General features: G+C 34.0%; 2 protein-coding genes across 2 annotated transcripts in view; both read left to right on the top strand.

Annotated features, from left to right (window-relative positions):
- LOC139685691 (protein O-linked-mannose beta-1,2-N-acetylglucosaminyltransferase 1-like) overlaps positions 1–11,838 on the top strand; it is a 44,428-nt gene extending 32,590 nt beyond the window's left edge. Inside the window, exons 8-16 of the mRNA XM_071582687.1 lie at positions 225–352; positions 2,923–2,993; positions 3,916–4,176; positions 4,541–4,742; positions 5,198–5,388; positions 7,534–7,642; positions 7,729–7,800; positions 10,362–10,471; positions 10,762–11,838. Of these exons, the coding sequence (XP_071438788.1) occupies positions 225–352; positions 2,923–2,993; positions 3,916–4,176; positions 4,541–4,742; positions 5,198–5,388; positions 7,534–7,642; positions 7,729–7,800; positions 10,362–10,471; positions 10,762–10,828 (1,211 nt within the window). The 3' untranslated portion in view covers positions 10,829–11,838. The remainder of the gene's footprint in view (positions 1–224; positions 353–2,922; positions 2,994–3,915; positions 4,177–4,540; positions 4,743–5,197; positions 5,389–7,533; positions 7,643–7,728; positions 7,801–10,361; positions 10,472–10,761) is intronic.
- A 5,880-nt stretch (positions 11,839–17,718) lies between these two features.
- Tsp26A (Tetraspanin 26A) overlaps positions 17,719–24,983 on the top strand; it is a 31,280-nt gene continuing 24,015 nt past the window's right edge. Inside the window, exons 1-2 of the mRNA XM_071582985.1 lie at positions 17,719–17,861; positions 18,389–18,509. Coding sequence (XP_071439086.1) covers positions 17,775–17,861; positions 18,389–18,509 — 208 coding nt within the window. The 5' untranslated portion in view covers positions 17,719–17,774. The remainder of the gene's footprint in view (positions 17,862–18,388; positions 18,510–24,983) is intronic.

Below are 24,983 nucleotides of genomic sequence, written 5' to 3'. Positions count from 1 at the left end.
AGAGTCCAATAGGTCTGGGTCTCCGGGGTTGATATTTTTTCCACTTCTAATCTTCATAAATTATTGTATGGAAATATTTTCTATCACAATTACTTGAATATTTACTGTATTTTTTAAAATGTTCTCATGGATGAAATTTGGAAAGTTGTTGCATAGAATACTCTCTCTCTCTCTCTCTCTCTCTCTCTGCGCTTGCTGATGATTTGACTTTGGTTTTTTTGTAGATAGTGAATGTGATTGGCCATATTCAGAAGAAAACAGGAGAAGAAGAGACTTCTGTAATCACATTGAGGGGTATGGAAGTGTATGCAGTTGCACTGATCCTGCCCCACTTATATTTAATCCAGAATCGGTAAGTATTGAGACATTTTGTATAAAATACAGCAGAGAGCCCAAATTCATGTTTTATTATCTGCTAGTACTAAGTATTACTTTTTGACTGAGCAATGTTGATTATATCTACAGTTTCTGAAGAAAAATCCCAAATCTATAATCATCACTTGCCCCTAACTTTGAATTGTGATTTCTCCTACCATTAAATTGTGAGGCTAGAATTATTCCCATTAGGTTACTGATAAATTCGTACAATTTGTAGGTATTTATCCACTATGTTAAAATTTACATTTAATCTCCATGCTTCTAGCAGCTGAAATCCCAGGCTTTCCAACAATTATGGAATGCTCTTTTATTTAAATGATTTTTAGTAAAAAAACCAACTGATTTTCAATTCAGACGTCATTTATCTTTCTCATGACAAAGTGTGGCTTATTTTCAGATATGTATAGCTTGTGTCCAGGAGTACAAGGTAACAATATAGAGTAAAAATGATGTGGACAATGAAGTTAAACAATGCATTCTGGACAGATAACATCCCCCATTATTACTGAAGTGGTTAGGATAAAATTGAAGGGAGAAATTTTTTGGGCCAATATGCAATATATATGGTCAGATGGTAAGGTTAGTTGAGGAATTTGCAAGATAGACAGGAAAAACTATGCTTCCATGGCTATGCATGGAACTATGGTAAGGCTATGCATTCATGCATCTAGTTTTGCATAACCTCAAGTCACCCAACTAATTATGATGCAAATTATCGCCACAAGCTGTGATGTCAAAAATTTTCCATCTCTCAACTTTTGCCTTAGGTTGCAGCACTATAGTTTGCAGCTGTGAGCAAAATCCAACACTAGTTGTCTGTCACTTGTTCATCTTCTAGAAAACAGCTCATGAGCCATCACTATCTTCTGTTTCTTTCTAGCTCTGCTGCAGCCATAAAAATAAAGAATGATACAATGCAAAAATGGAACACAAAATCTGATGCATGTAAACATAGCTTAAGACAGAACTATCTATTATCACTGGTGCTTTTTAAATTGCATATAGAGAAAGTATTAAGGTTTGTATGAGACATGAGCTGAGAGTACAAGTGGTTGGTGTGGTGATTAAGTCATGTTTGCCATTGATTTAGCAACCGTTAGTGAGACAGCCAAGAGTTGCATTTCCTGCTGGGTACTTAACAGAAGCAATGTAAAAAGTTTGGTATGAAAGTTAAGCACAAGAAAATCAAAATAATAGCTTCCTCAAGAAGTAGGGAGGCCATGTGAAAAATAAAAGAAGGAAGGAGAAAATAGAACAACTTGGAAAAATTCTCACCTTTAGGCAGTATTTTGCAGGAAGTTGGCAGAGCAGTGGAGGCTTAAGGAGGAGAATAGCATTGGCCAAAAAAGCAGTTTACAAGGAAAAGGGAACTGATGACAAGTATCCCATATGAGAGCATAATGAAAAGATTTTAAGGTGGAAGTCTAGTGCTGTATGGATCTAAAATATACTCTTTTAGGTGATAGATTACAGACCTTTGAAATGTGGGTATGGAGAATTTTTGAGGTATAATAAGAAAATATATGAACTGAGAGGTAAACTAATGGTGATTTTTAAATATAGAGTAATAGAGATTAAGTTGCTAGGTAATATCCAAAGAAGGGAAATTGAGTGGGAACTAATGAGGGTTAACAAAATGTTTAAATAAATCAAAAGAGAGATGGTACTTTTTTCCACACTTTATTTTTAAGTCGACAGGTTTCGTCGCATAGGCGACATCATCAGGTACATAGATTCAGTGAGTTGTAGAATATATAGCTTTTTGAGGGGGGGGGGGGGGGAAAGAGGATGGAGGCTAAGTGGAAGCTTGGTTAGGTATGCCGTTCACAGTGGGGGTTGGGGCGTCAGGTATTCCCTCTCACACCAGCCTCCCCCCCTTTACCACCGCCTCTTTCCCCTTCCCCCCCCCCCTCTCAAAAAGCTATATATTCTGGAACTCACTGAATCTATGTACCTGATGATGTCGCCTATGCGACGAAACCGGTCGACTTAAAAATAAAGTGTGGAAAAAAGTACCATCTCTCTTTTGATTTATTAGAATGGATTTCCACAAAGTGAAGCCTGAAACCATCGAGTTTATCAAAATGTTTAAAGTATAATATGAAGGATGATTTTAAGTAAGCAGAAAAGAGAATTAGACTTTAAATGACATCAAGGCAGGTATAAAATATGATGAACTAAAGAAGGAAATACTGTAGGTCAGCAGAGAAGAAGTTCACGGAAAACAAGTAATACATCATAGTGGTTAGGATCCAAACTCCACCTCAGATAGGTAAATTACCTACAATGGTAATTCTGTGTTCCAATTGGTGTAATTAAGACTATTTCTTTCATTTGAGTGCCGCACTTCTTCCAATTAAAGCTATTCTAATTTTTAATGGCAAACAGTACCTTTAAATTTAAAGGTTGCAATTTTTTATGTTTATATCATGCATGTGCTAAGAGAAGTGTGTTAATGTCATATCTAGTGTTAATTTGTTTACAATTTTATACACTTTTAATACCTGGAAAATGTTTTAAGTGGTGTCTCATTTAATATTTCAGATATTGAATAATCAAGTACATGATGTCCCAGTGGCCATTATAGCCAGCAATCGACCACACTACTTATATAGGTAGGATATTTATTTATGGTGTGTAAAATTTTGGGATTAAATTTGTACTGCTGTAAAGCACCGATTATCCAGCATCCAGTCATCCAACGGCCTAATTATCCTTTGATCCCTGCTAGACATTTCCTCTCCTCCCACCTCAATGGCAGTGGATAATGAAATCCCCCTAGAAAAGTTTTTCCTACTGCACCAGTAGAACTTGTCAATTATCGGAGTCAATTATTGGAGTCTTTCAACATTTCCAAATTAGTATGAGCTGAGCGTGCCACTGTACATACTGCTATAACTGACATTTGAACTGATTTATTTATCTTTCCTTAAGAATGTGTTAAATGAAGACAATTCAGTGCATAATCAGTAGTGAGAATTATTTGGTAGGATAAAAGAAATGGAGGAAAAAGCTAAATAATTAATGAAAGTATTAATGTCAAACTTTCATGAAACATGGTACTGAAACTAATATCACTAAATAATAACCTGAAATTTGGCTATATATGACCATTTAGTTTTCATTTTCAATTATTGGTGGGTGGCTTTAGCTAATTTTCAGTGGCTAATCAGCTCTGTAGTATGTATTGCCAAGATACTCTTGAAATTTGTAGCGCGTTGAGCATTTTAAGGGTATGTATTTCTATCATAAGCATCTTAATGAGTGAAGTGAATGCTGTCATGTAACAATATGCTCATTTTATGTCATCCTTTACAGTTCTATATCCTTCTTACCCTTGGATTCATCATTATTCTGCTGATTTTTTACAGATGAATTAGTAATAATCATTTTGCCCATGATGATTGTTTCAGAAATGCTAGAAATCTAGATTAGCAAACTGTTCAAAACACAGCAGTTATCAAATCTTTCAATGTGAAGGACGGTGATATCAAATTATACTATATTGTTTTACGTTTTAACTCATTATGTTTGCAGAATGCTTCGATCTCTTCTTTCTGCAAATGGTGCTAATCCAGAAATGATAACAGTGTTCATTGATGGCTACTTTGAGGAACCACTAGAAGTTACCAAATTGTTTGGCCTTCGAGGAATACAGCACACTCCAATTGGTGCCAAAAATGCTCGAATATCTCAGCATTACAAAGCTTCATTAACTGCTACCTTCAATATATTTCCAAATGCAAAATATGCCATTATTGTTGAAGAAGATTTGGATGCTTCACCAGATTTCTTCAGGTATTCATTTTTCAATCTAGAGATAACATCTGGATGCCATTTCTCAAAGCTGCCCATTAATTTACTAGCCTTCTAAAAACAATGCAAATCGTAATATAAAACATTCAACATCTCATGAAATTTGGCTGTAGTAATTGTTTTTAGATGTAAGTTACAGATGGGTAAGCATACCACAAAAACTTTTAAATTGACTTATAGCTTTGGGAATTGGCCACTGATTATTGAGTAAAAATATTTATTCTCTGCTGCCTTATATTATATATGACCAAGTTATCATTAATCCTTAAGTATTTTACTATGAAATGTTGAGTGACTTTTTTTCATCTAGAATGGTGAGTATATGTAAGTGTTCTTTCTTTCTCAGCTATTTTAGTCAAACAAGAAGACTGTTGGAAGAAGATGATAGTATTTATTGCATATCTGCTTGGAATGACCAAGGATATGAGCATACTAGTGAAGACTCTAGCCTTTTGTATAGAGTGGAAACAATGCCTGGCTTGGGTTGGCTTTTAAAACGCTCTCTTTACAAAGATGAACTGGAGGCCAAATGGCCAACTCCTGAAAAGGTATGTACTTGCATAAAATATTCATTTGTATTTGATGTGTTGTGGTTATATCTCCACTCTCAAAGCAGTTACTCGAGTTGGCAACCCTAGTCCATGGAAGAATGTGCATTCTCAGTTAATGTCATGCAGGGATGCAGTAGACCAGTGTGCAGAGAGCACTGGGCTACTGCCCTGAGGGTCCTTGGGCAGTTAAGGGTATTATGCCAAGGTCTGGTACCCAAAAATGGCACCAGATCTTCCTGGGAAACCTTGAGAAGTGCAGGGAAATAAACTGGTCCCCTTAATATCCTGATGTGTGAATTCCACATGCTGGATAACCCTAGGTATAAGGCCAACTCTCCCCTTGCCTATTAAACCAAGTTTTGGGCTTGGGGGTAGAGGGTTAATTGTATACAAAAAAATGAGGGCAAAATTAACAGGAGCCTGCTTTGAATTTATTAATTTTTTGTTTTAAGATGTGGGATTGGGACATGTGGATGAGACTTCCTGAAGTGCGGAGAGGTCGAGAGTGTGTCATTCCTGATGTCTCTCGGACATATCACTTTGGAGCTTCTGGACTGAACATGAACTCATACTTTCAAGATGTGTACTTCAAAAAGCATTCCTTCAATACTCAGCCCCATGTTGAGATAAGGAACATAGATGAGTATGTTGCATTATTGTGATATATTCCAGTCAAATTTTCTTTATATGGCATTAATATGGTGACTTATTCTAAGTAAACTAAAACTTGCCAATCACTCGTCAAACATTCATTCATTTATTAATGCATGCTGGAGAGTTTAAACTTAATTGCCTAACAAATAATAGAACACTAAGGTATATGTCAGATTTTGGACTCCCAATTAAATGCAACCAAATATACCATACATCCTGGTGAAATACCATATTACCCTCTTGGAAGGAATTAAGTAGAAATGAGAATAGTGCCCTCAATACCCAGTGTGTTCCATTTCCAGAGCTTGTGGAAAAGTTTATTGCCTTTTGGTCAGTAATTTAGTCACTAAACATAAGTCATGTAGTTAAGCCTTAAAGTTATCAGGCCCTGTGGTACCATGTTAATTTCATAAAGGAACCAAAGAGATATAACTTTGAAATGTTCAGATTTAAAGTGAACTTTAGCCAAATCAGAATGTATTAAGATTCCCAGATTTGGACGATAACATCTGCATATGATTCTGTGTGTCCATTAAAATGCAAGGCATAATGTCCTGGAAAGTTAGTAATTAAGCTCTTTAAGCCACATTGTTGCAAGGGAGAACTTTAATCATAAGTAATTAATGCCTAGCCATGAGCATAAATTGATCTTAAGCCTACTGATTTAATCCACAAAATCAGTGCACCTCATACATGTACATATATGCAGTATGGACCTTGAAAATTTGGGTGAAGATGAAGTTTGTTTGCCATTTTTTTTCCTACCATCAAGTATCATGTATTATATATTTTCCATTTGCTGTTCCCTCACTTGAGTTGTAAAGGGCTAAATGGATTGGTTATCTTGAGCCAAGCAGAATCTGTTCCTATAACACGTACAGACTAGGACCTTGCTGAATCTGCAATATGCAAGCACATTCTCATCTACCTTGAATGTTCTTCTAGGTGATATGTGCATCATATATTTCGTAATTGATTAAAACTTTCATGGTTCATTAATGTTGAAAGGATGATTATTGGGTTCCCCACATCAGGATTGAAGTTCTGCCAGCATTTCTTCTGCTGGAGATTTCATCAGGTTTTTTCAGTGAACCGCTTACATGATTTTATGAGATAAGGTGAGGAATGGTGAGTTCTCAAATTTTCTCAGTCATAGTAGAGCCAACAGAGTGCCACTGATCCTTTGGCCTTCCTCCCAGGTGGATTGTGTAAATTTTAATTTATATTCCCTCTTGTATGTCTTATTTTGAAGTGTCTCACCCTCTCAATGACTTCTGCCAACAGTGTCTATTCGTGTTTATCACAGCAAGCTGAATGACCTTTTACCTTTCCAATGTAAACTTTTCTCCCAGTTTCCAGTTGCCGGCCAAAGCACGTTTTTGTAATAAAACAATTAAAATATTTATTTAAGAAAATAAATAGGGTGAAGTGGATGCCATCTGTAGTTATAATGTGCCATTTTATTTTGCAAGCAATATTCTCCATGACTAGCTCCTCGCTGAATCTCATGCTATCACATTTGGCTGATTAATAGCTAGGTAGAATGTACTTTACTGGAAAAAAAATTGATTAAATTTGTTAATAATTCATTAATCATCCTTTGTACACCCCTAATTATTATCATTATTAATATTAGATGAGCATTATAATGATCCATATTAATGAGCCATTACAAATCTATTTTAGACTGCTTTTTAATTAGTCAGAGCATTGATATTCTGTTGCAGTATTGTTGTAGCCATTTGTTGAATGCAATCCTGCCAATGTGTTTTCACTTTAGAAAGTTGTGACTTTTATTATTACTATTGCAGCTTTTCGCTATTTGTTGGGGACTGTGTCCCAAGATTAGATATTGGATATTTTTGCTTTTAAACAGCTTTTTAGCCATGATAATGACCTTTTTTAAAAATATTCTCATTATCTCATTAGGAGTCTTTTTAGATAGTCCATACTTATTTTTTCTATTTATGATGTTCATCAACATATTTCTGAACTGGAATAAAAAGGACTTCATATTTCTTTAATTAATCCCCCGATTGTCATTACATGTGTATTGTAATTGTATTTTTTCTATTGTGAATGATGATTTGCTCAATAATTAATTAGTAATAAAATGTAAATGCTTACTTTTCAGTGTAAAAAAGAATAATTATGAGGAGCTGATTGTCAGTCTCATCAAAAGAGGTACTTTGCTGGATCATATTAAGTCACCATGTGATGAAAATTTCATTCCTGATCGGAAGGTATGGACGAAGCCAAATTATTTGTCAAAAACCAGTTGCTAAAACAAATTTAAAGATTCTAATGAGTTGTTATTTATGTTTTCTAGGGAGATGTTTTTGTCATGTACATTAAAATGGATGATCCAAAAGATTTTGTAACATGGTTACAAGTGGCCAAGGTAAGGTGTTTAAAGTCTGAAGTTAATATTGAAGTAATTACAGTTATTTATAGTTATTTTTTAACATATTTGAAGGGTGGTTTTAGAAATACCTTGATGTGTGTGTGATCTCTTTTAACATGAGGGGGTTACATTGCAATTAAGAAAGGTAATAATTCAGTGACATTTTGCAAACATTTTTGTTTAATTCCTGAATATCATCTTTTGAATGATATCAGTGTTTTCTTGATCATACACTTCCTCAAATGTAAATTTGCCCCAAATTTATATTTATTTTTAAGCCCTGGCTGCAGTATCTTCTTAGCAACATATTTCACCTTGCAGATGTTGTTTGCCGGGTAATATCTTCTTCTGCATCTAAGAAGGTCAACCTCATGTCCAGTCACTTTTATTTCCCACCACTGTGTAAAGAATAGCTTGCATAAGAAGAAGGGAAAATTATACTACCAAGTATTCTTGCAAAAAAAAGTTAATGGTCTGCTCTAAGAAATTTTTCTTTAAACTAAATGTGGAAGATTTTTTACCCTTCCAGCCCCTTGACTTATTTTGGAGGCTCTTTTCATGACCTGCTCTTAATGAGAGTGACCACCCACCAGGGAAATCAGGAAAAAGTCTAATTTTGAAGTAAAAAAAGTACTTTATCAGCTGGGAAGAACCGAGCGTTGCAAAAAAGCTTTGGCTTACGAATGAAAACTTATTGCAATGTTTCATGTCCTTTGTTATATATCATTTTATTGGAATAATGTGCATTGATCTTTTTTCATGCATATTCCATGTTAGTAAATAATTATATATAGGATGAACTTCTATATTATGTACTTTGAAGTAATTTGGAATTCTAATAATTACATGTACATATTTTATACTTTGTCGTGTCACATTTTGAGCCTTTCTTTACCGGGGACTAGTGCAATCATCATTAACTGATAGCAGCTTGACAGCTTTTAAAATCAAGCATGTTTAAAACAAGATCAAAATGACTGAAGAGCCTCTCATTGTAAATGTTAATTCTCTTAAATGCTTGTTTAAAAAACTGCAATCCATTACATTAACTATTAATGAAATGGCAGTGACAGTTATCCTTGGTACATAAGTGGAGGACACAAGTGGGTAACTGAACTTGCCAGATTAGATTCGTTTATAGTATTACATTTATGTGTTACCCTAGCCTTATTTTCAGTGGTATAGTACAATTAGTAAATTTTTTGTTAAATTATTTAATTTTTCCCACTCTTCCTTTTTTTTATTTATAAAAATTTTTAGTGTACTTATTTTGCTGAAATGCATTACATGGATAACATTATCAGGGTTGATTATTTACATCCAATATTCTATTTTTGATCAACAGTAAGATCTGTGTATAAGTAATGTTATAGGTTACAAAATGCATTCCATTAGCATTACCTAAAATATGGGGTCGTTAGCAGTGTGTAGAATTCATGGTCATAAAGTCTGGTGTTCAATATGGGAATCCAGTTGGTACAGTGGTAGCCATGGACCCTAGGGGTCTTGTGTACTAGGAGGACCAGGGTGAAAATCTTAGATGCTGCCTTCAGATGCCCCCAGCTGAAGCAAAGCTGTTATGTAATTTTCTGGGTGCCACATCTTTGTGGGATATCATAAACAACATAGGGAAAGGACCTAGACCTCCTACCCTGATAAGTGAATTTCATTGTTCAAGTTAAGGTCATTTATTAATGGTCCAACCAAGCTTGGTAAATTACAATTATACTATGCGTTAAGCTCAAAAAATGTGTTGCATCAGTTAGCTCTTTTCTGAGACTAGCATAGTGTGCTCAATAGTTTTTGTTTAAATGGTTGTAATTCAAATGCAATAGCTAGTGACAATCAATTTGACAAGTTGAAATTTCTCTATTTTGGTAAAATCTTTGTGCAAAACATACACTTACATATTGACTATCATTTCGTAAATGTTTTAAAATTGAGTTCATTGTGGAAAATGGAAAAATGTTGAAATAAACTAGAAATTTTATAAATGTCACGTATGCTTGGGAGCTGAATGGTAAACCATGCATTTACCTGCATTCTGGGTGCAGTTAAGGACCATGTCCTCCCAAGTTTCACTTTTGGGAAGAAATGGTCCTCCTTTGATGGCATTAAATGGGAGAAATGGAAAAAGAATCATCAGCAGTGACTTTTATCCAGAAATGTTCACAACTACAGTTAACTGTGTTTGTCCAGAAGCATCACGCCAATTTTTGAAACCTAAAAAACTGAGTCAGTTGTCAAAATCTTCAACCCAGATGGCTGCCATGACTTAAATGGACATTATAATGGAATTATAATTGTTCATCAAATTCACAATTTTACTGTAATGGGTGCAGTATTTCCTAATCACAATTAATGTGGGGATATTTCTCATGGGGTATATGGTTGTCCAGGGATAGAGGGCTGACTAATGATTGAAAGGCCCGGGTTCAATTTTTGGGCACCTCTCAGGCACCGTCAGCTCCACCCAAGCTGTGTGATATTTCTCATAATTGTCGATGCATTAAACTTCTAAGCAAATACTACAATTTCTTTTTTCCTAATGTTTCCAGTGTTTTAAGATTTGGGATTTAGATCCCAGGGGCTACCACAAGAGCATGTGGAGAATGCATATGAAAGGCAGTGAAATGCTAGTGATTGGAGTGCCAAATTCAGAATACTCGTAAGTTTCATTATTTCTACTCCTCTGGTGATGTTCTCTTTTGTGGAATTAAATACATATTTTGAATATACAGCCATGTATATTCAGTTAGCCAGTTCACTTGAGATACATTTAGTAGTGGCACATGAAAGTTTTGATCACAGAAAATAATTTTACTTTGGTCATATTTTTACTGTAAATTTTCATTGTATGTTAATAATTAGTTATAATTAATCTAGTAATTGAAGAAATGGTGTGGCCTTATACCACAGCTGTAATCATGTTGTTTCTGTGTCTAATTTCTGTGTTAGGAAATACAAACCAGTGAATGTGATTCCTATATCAATGGAGCCAATGAAAGGGAAGGTTAGGAGATAAATAGTTGATGGAATGAATAGAAGATGCAGCTGGCACTCATTGGCGCATTTGTTGAATCATTGCAAAGAAAGGGTTGAAACCAAAAGCAGTAGAACCTGTAGATGTGGTGAATCTATATGTTGCTGAATCAGTTGTAAATTATTCAAAACTGTATTTCATAAATAATGGTTGTACATATTTGCATTTCTATGTTTGTGTGTGGAATATTTTTACGCTTATTAAATTAAGAGTTGTATGTTGACCGGCAAAGTCCATTGTAATTCACTCTGACTAAAGATATCATTACTAATCACAAGAACTGCAGTGCAATTTTGGCTGAAAATTGGTGCAGAAGTTGTTTCTGCATTTTCATTCATCTGTCTTCATTTTAGATTAGTCATGTTACTGGTCATGGCAGTTATCATTACTGTTATTTTGATTGTAGAGACCATAAATATATTAGACTAAATGGAGACGAAAATTTTACTGCTGTAGGGTTTGGAAGTTTTCTTAGGAAAAAATTCTTTTGCAGTTGAATCTGAAATATTCATTCTTGGGTGTATACATTTACAAAAATATGGTTGTATTGAAAACATTCTTGTGTGTAATTGTTCCAAAATGGATATAAATTGTTGTTTAATGACTGTGTTTATGTATTACAAGTGCAAATTATAAAATGTCCAATGAAAAACCCTTTCTGCAGGTTCTACTGTGAATATGTTTTATATACTTCTAAATATTGTTGGATTTGCAAATGATTGTCAGAGATTTGACTTGAATTATTAAGGTGTTTCATGCATCTTGAAGCTGCAAGTGCATGGAAATTTGACAATAAAGCTTGTTACGTGTGCATGTAAGTAATTGGGTATTTTTAATATAAGTAAACATATTTTGTATGTGTTTATATTTTTTTTAATACTCATGTATAGGAGTTTGTTTGAGTATACATTATCATCAAAAGCAGAGTAATGGATGTTTTGTGATCAGCTTTGACCACTACCTGCCAATATACTCATTCAATAGTATATTGAATAGTGTCTTTTATGAAAATAAAGTTTTTTTTCCAAATGTGCAGTTTTAATTATTAAGTACGTTAAAGTTTTGATCAAAAAGCATTGTGGCTGTTTTTAAGCCATTAATGGCCATGTGAAGTTTGTTGGAAATAAGCTTTTGATTATCCAGTAGTTTGTAGTCTATATAACATGAATTGGATTTATGAATGCCTATCACATGGTGACGTAAAAGACATAGTGTTAGATCTGTACATGTCTTAAGACACCTACAGATCTTATCCCAAGTCTTCTCTCAACCTGACCATTACAGTTGATCACACACTATTTGTGAGCCTTGTATCTCCAAAGTTTGTCCTGCCTACGATATCATCGCATGCTTTTTTGTTTTTATAAAGTACAAACAAAAACTAGTCGAAATGTACAAAATTCTGTCCCCATAAATTTTATCCTTGTTGAATAACCCTGGATGCAATTTGTCAAGCAGTGTTTGCAATCTCCTCTCATCACAAGTTTACTTGGGATAATAACTGTCCCTGCTTGGAGTGGTGCGTAGGGTTAGAAGGATATTAAAACACTCGTTTCCCATTAAGAACAGAAAATTTTGCAAATTGAGTGATAGTTGTTTGAAATGCCTGCTCATCTATCACATTTGAAGAAGGATGATAAGAGGTAGTGAAATTATGACATTAGAGTTCAGTCAAAGAAACTCTAAACTTTGAAGTTTTCAAAACCAGACCATTGTCAAAAAGAAATAAACCTGGCAGACCGTGACTTGAAAATCACACATTGGCAGATGTGAGCACAAAAGGAATGATCCTGGAGAAGCAGCATAAGATGAGTCATAACTGATGTTCAAAAGCATCAAGAAGTTGTTAGGGTAGGAGGCTTTGGGATCTCGGAAATCAATACTATACTTCTTTTTGAAATTAGATCCTAACCTTAAGTGCAAACTTTTCTAATATTTATTAATCTATCATAAGGAATTAAAATGGAATTAGAACTGCCCATAGATGACCTTAGTTGCTTGTGTAAAAGTGTATGTTTAACTAAACTTAACGTTTCCTGTAGCTGCATATTATTGCTGAGTGAGAATAATGTTAAAAGATTTGATATTGGGTCAGGAATTGTGAGTTGGTAGTTTTTGTGTTGATGAATTCAAGTAATTTTAAATAATTAGAGGAAGACCTTAAAAAATCGTAAATGTGGGAATGAGTGTTGGTAATGTGAAAAATTCTGTCTATAAATCAAATTTAATTAATGTGCTTGATTTTTAATTTGGAAAAACATTAAATTAAATTGTTTACGGCTATTGGAGTTTTTCATTTATTTAATACTACTAGCCGTAAGAGCTCAATTCTATCAATATGGAAAAACATTGAAATGAAAAACATATGATGATATGTCATTGTAGCAATTGAGTGCCTGGGTAGCAGAAGGTAATGATTTATATTATTAAGTACATTAATTTTATGATGAGAAGAATTACATAAAAGTACATATTTTACTTGAATTTTGTATTTGATTATATTAGGTATCCTTATGCAAGGGGAGGCATTACTCCCCCTTGTACAAGCACTGGCATGGTGTAAAGTGCTATTTTCCCTTGAAACCAGAGGCTGCTACTTAACTTTCAATTAAACTAGTCAAATTTCAAAAATTGTACTTCATTACCCCTTCAACTCCAGTTTCAGTGATCTTGAATGAAGCACAGTTTGTTGGGTCATCATAACTCTTTTGCTTACCTTGCTTCTTCTTTCAAACTTTCCTCTCCCTTCCTTCCAGCCTTTGGTGGTTCCTAAGCAACATCAAGTGAGTGAATGAATGTGCTTTCTTTCTTTATTGAAATATGAATTGCCTTCATCAAAATTAAATGACAAAATCCAGTGTTATTATTATGTTAATTTGCCCAGTGATCACAGATGCAGCACCAATAACATCCTGAGATATAAGGCACACTAATTACAAAAATATTACATACACGAATGCAATAAAAGAACGTCATAAGCATTCAAATGATATATACAGGGTGTGGCACAAATCTGGTCAAGCACACATTTCCTCGAATGAGATTTCCTTGCCAGGTCAGCAAAACCTTCCCCAGACTTCTCCGAAGCATTATACTTAGCCACAATATCGTAAACAGGTGATCTGTGGTACCAGAAGAATCGAACTATTTTGATATATAATGCCCAGCGCAAACACTTGATAATAGCTGCTCTTCAATTGTAATCCGCACTTGTACGTAACATCTCGGCCATTTTCAGATTATGGCTGTTTACTAGATGCCTATAGCTTTCAAAAGCGCCAATCTTGACCTTCAGTGGAACTACGATATGGCGGGAAATTCAAGTTGAAATTTGTCTGGATGTAAGCGCTACACCTGTATATATAATTCAAATTAAGGAGTAATATGGCGTGGTTAACGAAAAGATAATAAAACAGATTAAAAAGGACATAAGTATTCCAAAATTTTTGGTGGCAAGACCACCTTCCTCTATGGAAAGAAGGAACTGAGAAGAGGATACTGGATGGAAGGGGAAGGTGGGGAAAGGTTTGGGAGGGGAAGGGTTTGGAAGTGTAGGATTGACATGGGAGGAGAGGGGGAATGAAAATACTGAAGGGTGGGGTAATATATGTCTGACTTTAACCCTGGCTCAATACAGGAGTCAAGGAGCCAGATGTATGCCTCTTCTATTGTCTTGGGTTGGAGTGGAGGGTAGGAGGGATGCTAGAAGAGAGAAACTATAGTATTTATTAAATAGAGAGAAATATAGTATTTCTCCTCACAATTCTGTATGAAGTAAAACTTTGGTATACTTGGATAAGAATGAATTACAAACCAATGTGATAGGTTTTGGGGTACTAGAAGATTGTCTAAGTTTAAATTAGTAGAGAAATGGTGGAGAATGAGTCAGCTATAAAGGCAGGTGTCATGGAATGCACTTGTAATGGGCAAATGCATCAAAGAATTTTTCTATGCTGTTATGGTCATTGAGATATACTACTTCAGTAGAAAAAAATTTGTTTAAGGGTTGGGAAAAGTTTAGAAAAATTTTGGGAAAATGCTGAATGAATAACATTATTTTACAACTATGCAGTTCATTTCAATTCAGTGAGTACTCCTTAACTGGAGTAAATTGAAATCATCTAATGTATTTCTTGTTTCTTAAGTTGGTGTATCACAATTTATCATTCTAAATTGACTGGTATTCTTTCTTTTACGTGTTAGTAACTGCTTTTCTGATAGAGATGTCATATCTTTTGGCAAAAAAAATTCAGTTTGCACATTCAAATGGGTGTATTTTATTTTCTTAAAGAATGATTTATGCAACTCCTAAAGGAGTAAATAGATCCTAGCTCATTTAATTATATGCACTATGAAAATATCCCCTATCAATGGTATATTTCCAACACTAGACATCTGCTCAGGTAGTAACCACTACATTCGCAATAATAATATTTCTAAGAACCCTACTTGGATTAACTGAGAGAAGAAGCTAACAATGAGAGCTATTCAAATACTACTGCACGTTTTATTGTTGAGATTTAAATATACTATGGGTTTAGAGTATAATGTATTGAGTTGCTGTTGTGAAGCGGGTTTGTGATGAGCTATAATGTCATGCACCAATACAGTAGCCTTAAGGTTTAGCTCATTTCTTTGCATAATCTCTCCTTTCTTGGATTAGAAGTTAACCATGTTGTAATCAGTCAATTTATTTTTGTCCAAGGATTTCTTGTGCAAATTAAATGAAGAATACAATGTATCTTTCCACTGTCCTGTTATGTCACTTTCCACTACGCCATGTCATTGCCCTGTCCTGTCATGTCACTTTCCACTACGTCAACTTGAACACCAACAGCAATTCCTTAGCGGTGAGGCATGCACTCCAAGCAGCACAGAGAGTATGGGTGAAAAAAGAACTGCAAACCTGGTCAGGACAGTGGAAAGATACATGGTATTCTTCATTTAATAAACATGAATTTCCAAAAAGTTGAGCCGGGAACAATTGAATATTTCTTGTGCAAATATAGGACATATCAAAGAAAATATACAGCTGCAAACTATAGTTGCAAATATTCATCGACAGAGTGGAACATATGCTTTAAAAGATATTCACAAAGTATTTTTTTTTAATAGTAACATTTCATTGAGATTACTCACATTAACAGGTAACTTAATATAAGGATGAGGCCCATATTTTTAGGCTCAAGGTCTGCATTTTTAGTTCTTACAAATAATTGGTGGAGGTTTTTAGAGGTCCTGGTATTATTAGTATGATAATCTTCATTGCTATTGTAGAATTGGGTGTTGTACTTAACACAAATGAGTGTTTTGTGCATAGAAATAACCATAATGCACAGCTGATAGAACATCATTACTAATGGTGCACCTGATCATTCAGATGAGAACATGGAGCTGAATTTATTAAGAAACTCCTTAATATGATCGACCCAAGATAATGTATTGTCTATTTCAATGCCCAGAAAGCAAGAACTGGTATTTTTGGGAATCAATTTTCATCAATATTGATAGCTTTTGGTTTATTTTTGTCAATAGAGTACACTAAGCTTGATTTATCCACATTGAGGGAGTTCTGCTTGGACCACTCATCCAGCAGAAGTGCCGCATGGATTAACTTAGACAGCAGGTAAATGATAGATGAGGCTGACACTAAAATCGGTGTCATCAGCATAGGGCCCTGGGAGTATGCCAGGCAACGGATTTAGTCTACCTGAGAGCTCATTAATGTACGAAAGGAAAATAACTGGTCCCAGGACAGATATAAGTAATCGTGTTAACAACCAATGATGGCACGAAGATGCCACCAATCCCAATTATTTCTTCAGGAATCATACATCACTGAATTAAATGCAAACTCCAGTTACTGGCATGATTAACTGAATTTATCTCAGAATAACTTAGCATTGGTAAAAAAACTTGACGGCATCTTTAACTTACAATGGGTTTAAACTGAATAATCTCGACTGAAAAGCGATGAACTGATAGCACTGAGGTTTTGAATTGCCACAGAAACTACACCAATCAGTAAAGAATCACGAGGCTAATTGAATAAGGTTTTCAAAAGTGTTTTTAATAGGATAGATTTCCAGCAAATGCCGATGCTCCCATCAGATTCAAGCGCATCTGAAGCCTTTCATATAATACAAATGCTTCAAAGATTTCGATTAATTTATTTTTGTTAAAAGTCATTTCAGTAATTATGTCGCACCTACGAATATTAGAATTGCTATGTAATCCGTGGCATCACCATTCTGACATTTTTCTCTGACTCGAAGCCCCTTTAATTTAAACGGCATCGCCATGCAAAGAATATTCTTCGTTATAAAGTTACAATATTACGGTTAATTGTTCGGTTTCATTATTACTATAATATAACTATACTATAATATCATGGAGCCCACTTAATACGCTTGAAAGAGCCACGAATACGTAGTACATCTTAAATGAAGGTAGTGTGTTAACCTCTACGTTAACTCTTTATTTGATATAAAACTTTATACATTTTACGTGTTAGAAAAATAAGATTAAGTGATCCCCGAAAACAAGGTCATCATGACACACTCCCACGTATTAGCATAAATACAGTAGCCTAAAGCCACGAATACGGAACCATGTCCTGAAGTTCAGTACTATTGTAAAAAAAGTTCGAATTGCTCAGCATTTCTTTTCATCCGCTAAGCAACATTTTTGGTACAATAGCACCTATCTTCGCCATCTGAACTAGAAGTTGATTACATTCACGGTGAAATGACCGTCTTCAACTTCAACTACTTGGCGATCAGCAGCGACGCCTAGGGGGAACTAGGGGTCACTAATTCAATTGTAAATTGCATATGGTTGCTGAAAATGGCCCAAGGGATCGTAAGAAAAGCAATCAGCTGATCACCATTTTGTTATTTTTGTACAAGTCATTTTAAATGTGGCCAATATGCCTGTTAGGAAGTATAGAAGGGATCAAAGTGAAGTCAGTTGCTGTTTGAAGTATGTTATTTTCGGATTTAATGTAATGTTTTGGGTAAGTGAATGTTATTAATTGATGTCTCTTCGTATTTATTTTTGTAAACACGTAGTAGCAATGCTTAATGTATTTCTTACAATTTTTCCTGCATTCAGCCATATGCTTGTGCTTTTTGTGTGTTTTGTTTTGCTACCATGTACGTAGCTGTCAAGTTCGATTAGGCTCGCCCATCCGCAACATTTGTCCGACTTTTGTCATTCTTTACAATGCAGAGTTTATAGTTTGTGTTCTGAATTGAGATAGTGAAAACTATTTAAATAATCTTAAAAACTGTTGTTGACTTTGTATGTTGTAATACATAGTTTTTTTTACGGAAGCTACTAGTTGTCTGTTACGAGGAAATTTAGAGTAGAAGTGTTATATTTAAAGCTAGATGAAAACATTTGTAGTCTTCTGCATTGATTCGTGCGTTTGATGTGCAATTTTAGTGTAGCTATATCACAAATGATGACCTTGTACGAACTCCTGTTATTTTTTGTTGTTTAATGTTATTACTCAGCTTCATTAGAATTTTCCTTGTTTAGCTGCTGGGGTTGGGGATCCTGGCAGTTGGTATATGGGCCTGGACGGAAAAGGATATATTTAACAACTTAAGTCGTCTTACCAACATCGCCCTAGATCCAGCTTTCATCCTCATCATTATTGGTAATTCAACTGAGAAGGGAATGTTGTTGTTGTGGTTGATCTTTCTTCTCATTTAACTCCTTTCAACGATATTTTAAACTTGTATTTACAAGAAACATAATTTCATTTTTATTATTCCATGAGTATTTAAGCAAATTTCTTGCCATAATTTGCATACTGTCATTTGACTTAGTCATTGTGGGGATGACAGTATTGTCTTGTGTGATTCATTCCATTCAAAAGTACAAATTTGAAATATGATTTTACATTACTTAATATGTTTTATCGCGATATAATTATGGTACTTAATGATAATATTAGTCTCATTCATACGATATAGCTTATGTATTAGTTGCTTGAATTATTTCTGTTTATAAGATGCCAGTGAATGTGTCATGTTTACCTGTAGTTTTCTCCTTGATACACTCCAATAACTCCTGTTAGATGAAATGTGTTTCTGATAATTTCCTCAAAATATTAAATGAATTTTTCATGTTGATGATATTATGACCACAATGCTTCGTTTTACCAAATAGACAATTTCAGTAGTTTTTTATGTATGATACAATCAACAAACGAGACTGTTCAATGTGTTTATCTTGATATCATTTTTACATAATGGTATCATTGGAGTTTTATAGTCAGGATTATTATATATTAGGACTTGTTTCAAATGTGGGTAGGCACGCAAAAAAAGATGAAGGTGAATATGATTAATAGAAGTTGAGTTAATATTCTGCCAGGCTTGCTTTTTTGCCGTTTAATCAGGTGTGTTTATCCAAAAGTTAGTGTATTAATTAATAAGGAGGGTAGGATTTTAACTGTAGGATTTGATTCACTTATATTATTGGGTATGTGGAAACCCCAGTGTCACATGTTCCATCCTCAATTTAGGGAGTTTTATGGTTACATCTTCCTTCTCCATCCTCACTGAATTTTCCATTCAAGTTGCCACCTAAGTTTTCTGCATTCTTCTTCATCCTTTTATTACCCCATCCCACAAGTCATCCAACTCTCATCTTAACTGAGCTAGGAGATGTACACATTAATTCGAAATCATTGTATTTCAACTTGAACCCCAACAACAGTATATATTATTTATAGCCAGTAATCTCTTTATGTTTATGTAAATGTTATGAATCACGATAGGATTTTATGCACTATATCATGCTGTATTTAGTGAATTGTGTGTTGAACTTCTCAGAATATTGTTGTCAGTGTTCTTCATAAAATGAGGTAAATTTTTTATGAAAACGTTAAACAACAAAGGTGAATTCTTACGGTCTGTTTTCCATGTATAGATTATCAAGTCTAATATTTTAGAATATATGAATTGAGCATTGCAAGTCTATACTTTCATACCTTGGAAACCTAATTGTTGGTATAAAATAGCAACCTTTCTGCAAGTCTATGAGCATGGAGTGCAAAGATCGTACACTCCCAAGACTATGAGAAAGTTTACTCATCTGTAAATGATGCCATTTTGAAAATTTGAAATCATGCTAGTGTCAACTGTTGGCCAATTGGGCCATAAAAACAAGGCCAGGCAATGAGATGGACAGTTAGTAGCATGACTGATTTTGGAATAGTAAGGTTAGCTATAGTTATGAAATCACTTATACCATATGATCATGAAGAAAATAAATAATTTTTAATCCGGGAGAAAACAGTAGCTAATATGAGAACTCCTAATTTGTATTGAAACACCCTCATATCATCATATTCCAGCAATAAATCTACTGAATCACCCAAGAATGCAATTTTGAATAGTGTGGCTTTTTTACATTTGGCAGACTAAAGATGTTGTGTTCCTCAGGTTCAGGAAGTTTGTCTAATTAATTGGTATCAGATTATATTTAATAATTGTTATCAATTTTCAATTTCTTTCCATGAGACTTCATACATGGGAGTGAATTTTGCTACAGGCATGCTATTTCATAGTTATAGCAAAGATCTTTTTCATCAAAATGGTTAGTGATGGTTGGAGACACCTTTCTATTTTACTATCGTAGGATCACTCATACAGATATTGTCTTTTGCTGCATAGGTTTGCAGAGTATATTTTTGACTCCCCAGATGCCCTTTCTATAATTGCTTTTAAAAAAACTCACCATTAAATTTAATTTTAAAGAAGGCAACAAAGTAGTCATGGAGATGGGACTAGCATTCCCTATTTTTGACCAAATGATTTGTTTCTAAATGCCTGAAGCTAATGACTTTTCTCTCAGTAAAGAATCCTTTTAAGAGTTATATCGCAAAGCATTGTTTTGCTTTGGTGTTTCATGATGCACAATATGATTAGTTATCTTATATACCTGTATTTATGGCATTCCTTTTGCATTATCAGTTATAATAATGGTCACCTTATAATCTATGACGTTTACACATTAGTTAGTGCATCTTGTTAGAATTTCTAAGTCTAACTTAAGACCAATGAGCTAAATATATTGTATGGTATCCTTTTCATGTTTTATTCACATATGAAATTCATAAGCTATTCCCCACCAAGCACAATTACTTTTGCTTTATGTTGCCAATATTTGATAAATTAGTAGCCAATGACTTGATTTACATCACTGTTTGGTGCTCTATCTCACATTTGCTCAGCATTATTATTTTGATTTTTTACATTCAATGAAAAATTACTTCAGTATTCTATCCAAGGGAAATATTTTCCTTATTAATTGGAATTCCACTTTGAAGTACGTCTCTACGGTTTCAGATTCTTGCTGGCTGCCATGGGGGAAATAAATATATGGGGATTTCATTTCTATGTAGTCAAGTCTTTGTAAGTTCTTACATTTTTGAGAAGTGTTTTTGAACTGGATTTAACATGATTGATTTCATTACCACGACAATGGTATTGGTGAACACCAAATTCATTCACTCGACTGATTTTACCCAAGACACTAAGACTTGGAATTGCATTTTGACTTGTGTGGGTATGGATGTAATTGCCTCATCTTCTGCAGTCATGATCTGTTTGTGCTGTACATTTTATGGACTTTCACTACCTTGACAAATGTACAGTGTTACCATAGGGTATGTTACCATTATATAATCCGAGCATTGTGTTCGCTTACTCTCTGATATTCTTTCAAATTTCTCTTTAGGAATAAGTAATTATTGATTGGTATATGTACAGTGAAATGAATGAATTTGTTTTCCTAATGATTAGCATAGGTAGTTTGGCAATAGGTCATGTAATTATCTTTTGTAATCATTTCCTCCCTTTTCATATTCATTTCCTAGAAATCTTCGTCCTATCTGTTTCCATTTTTGAATTTTACATAAGAGTTGCCGCAATAATCAGCCTCATTATAATGCCTGGTTTTCCATGTACATATCTTCATTGGTTCCATATTCCATTATCCGCTTCAAAGTGCATACTTGCTGTCCTGTCCCAGGTCAGTCATTTGTCTTTTTAAAAACAAGCATACACTTCTGCTATTGTGTCAGCCATCTGGTAAACATAACATACAAAACTCAACCAGAGTTGTCATAACTTCTCTAAAGTAATTTCAAAACTGATCACATTTTAGCTTGTGTTTATAAAGTTGAAATATTCTTGTACTTCTGACAAAATATTAACTTACCTGGTGGGTTTGCATAATTATGGTGGAGCTGCAACTGTTTATGCTCCAGCCTTATTGTTATATTTTTTCTGTTTTTTTTAAATATTTATATCATGAACTTACTAATGACAGATGGTATAGATGACATACAAAATAGCCAAGTGCATTTATGGGTGTAAGTGCTAGTGTGAACCACATTTTGTCAGCTAAATCAGCATCCATAATGTTAGAAAATAATGTATGTGCATATATCATCATAATCACCGCCATGTTAGGGGTTGTAAAAATTAAAACCAAACAAGTCTTTAACCCAAATGTAACCTAATTTGATATGAGAGGGTAAACTTAACCAGATACAAATAGATGCTACATGTGAAGTTCATATATTCATAGTGGAAACTATTTTGTTTTCCTGTGTTGTCTTCACCTTTCCCGAGACTTCAGTTATCAGGAAAGTTACACAGCTTATAATGCTATGACAGAGTTTCCTTAAATAGTTATATCGCCTTGATTGAATAAGTGTAGCATCTGGATGATAAATCTGAAGCTGTTCTACTGAAAGACCAAAAAATGTATTTTTTAGAGTTAAATGTAAACTGAAAAATTGCATTGGTAGGAATACATGCAAAGAGAACTGGGAATACTGGGAGTTAGCCCACATAACATGACTGGCACGGAATGATTGAGTAATGTGCTTAGCATCAGCTTTTCACTCCAGCAAAACACTTTCAAAGATTTTGATAAAAGTAAAAAAAACACTAAAATTCATAACTCACTCACTTATAACTACATAAGTTGCAGTAACACTTTGTTTTTTTTAAAGGAAGTATTTCAATAATGTGAATGTAAATGCTTCTCCTGAATTCTGATTTTAAGTATTTTTGACCACTTTAAAGCCTATTTTAATGTATTGGACCCATTTCCTGAATTTTCCACCAATTGATTCAAGAAAAGGAATGCTTTCAAAATTATCCAAACCTTAACTTCACCTGGGAAAAACCACTAATCGACTAATTGTGTAGACTCAAAATAGCATTGCTATGAGTGGAAACACTTTCTTCTGATGCAAGAAGAACATAAATAGCTTATAAATACTGTGTTATGCTATGATATCAATATATATATATATATATATATATATATATATATATATATATATATATATATATATATATGCATATGTACCTTGAAGTACCAATACCTGAAATTGCAATGAAAAAATGAATAAAATTGTGGAAATTGGCTGCTAGAAGGCCTTTACTGCCACTCAGTAGAAATACCAATTTTTGACTGTAATGAGATCATGTTTAAATGGTATCAGTATCATTAGAATATGTGTGCCTGTTTTTTTATGCAATATGAAATAGTAATAAGTATAGTAGCTATTGTTTTAATGTGTGCAGTTAAATAAAATGTATACAATACTAATTTTAGCTTGAAGGTTTTGAAGACAATTGCACAAGCCATATTTTCCTTGAATAATTCCACCACCATGGTCACATTGACATTTGAGAAATTGTCCAAGGTTCCTATAACAATTTCACGTACTAATGACTTTCAAATTTCTTATTAGAATCTTACGGTAAAGAGTTATTTCATTCTTCCATGTTCATTTATTCATTCGTGGAATTCCAAGAAGTATCAGCCTCAACTATTTCTCAAAAAATTGCTCCTTCTCAATACTTGTGTCAAATGCATATGTTTATGTTGTTCTGCTAGTCCAAATCAAATTGTCTTAGATTTAAGAAATTACCTTGTTCTAACTTGAAACTTCATATTCAGTCATTTTTGGAGCAGTTAACAACATGCTAACATTCTTTGCAGGGACTTGGTTAAGGATCTTATGTGTTTTGTTAATGAAAATGTTAATTACTTTATTTGGTTTTTTTCTTTCAAGAATATGGAATTCCAAAGTCCTTTGTGTCATTGAGCATAGCATGCAAAATTTTTCAAATTTTCATTGTCATTGTATGTAAGCTTCCTTTACCAGCTCTTTAGAATTGAAAGCCAAATAGATAGGCTGGAAAAATTGTGTTCCCTTATATTTGTGGATTTCATTCATCAGATTAAAAACAAGATCAGCATTTGAAAATGTCTCCTATAAGCCCACTCTGCTTAGTGTCAGACTGTGGCTGGCTGAATAGATCCCTTGGCTCATCACATTTCCCCACTTTCATGTTGTGTATAGATTGACATCCTGAGCCCTGTATTATCAACTTGCATGTCTTAACTTGAAATATTGTGCAGCTAACATTTTCCTACAGTGAAAATCATTTCTGTTCAGTCATCATCAAATATTCCCTGCATAGTGGAGATAGTATTTGTGTAGCGAGTTATTTTACTTCCTGAAAAATATTTTTGTTATGCTTACAAAGATACTAAAAAATTATTCAAATTTAACCAGATGCAGGTTGCAGATGTAAGATAGCAAGATGTTTCTTTTGATGTGTAGTATAGTAGTCATCCCTAGTACTAATTAAGAAATACTTGATGTACCTAAAGAATAAATGACATGATTTTTAATCTAAATGATATCATGCTACTCAAATGGAGAAACTGAAAGAGTATAGATATTTCCTTTTGAAGACAACTTCTGAGGTTGGCAGGGCATAATAAAACGGGCATCATGTAGGGGCCAGCACATTTCCTTTGTGATAATGTCTTTAAATGGTAAGGAGAAGATAAAATATTTGTCATGGTGAAAATTCCTTGAATTGAATAGTCTACCAATGTAACCACATGATGAATACATGAATACTCTTGGACTCAAATGATATACTAATCATTGAAATCGATGTAACAAGGAAAAGGCTATTTTATTTGGTATATTTTTTAATATTAAACATTCTTTTGTAATTGATAATAGAGATTTATATTTAATCATGGAAGTTTAATGGCACTTTGGTATTTCTAATTATGG

Source organism: Hetaerina americana, unplaced genomic scaffold (assembly GCF_022747635.1).
Source record: "Hetaerina americana unplaced genomic scaffold, ioHetAmer1.1.p SCAF_12, whole genome shotgun sequence".
In the NCBI taxonomy this organism is placed as follows: domain Eukaryota; kingdom Metazoa; phylum Arthropoda; class Insecta; order Odonata; family Calopterygidae; genus Hetaerina; species Hetaerina americana.
The sequence above is the reverse complement of the archived record's forward strand: the minus strand, read 5'-3'. Positions and strand labels throughout refer to the sequence as shown.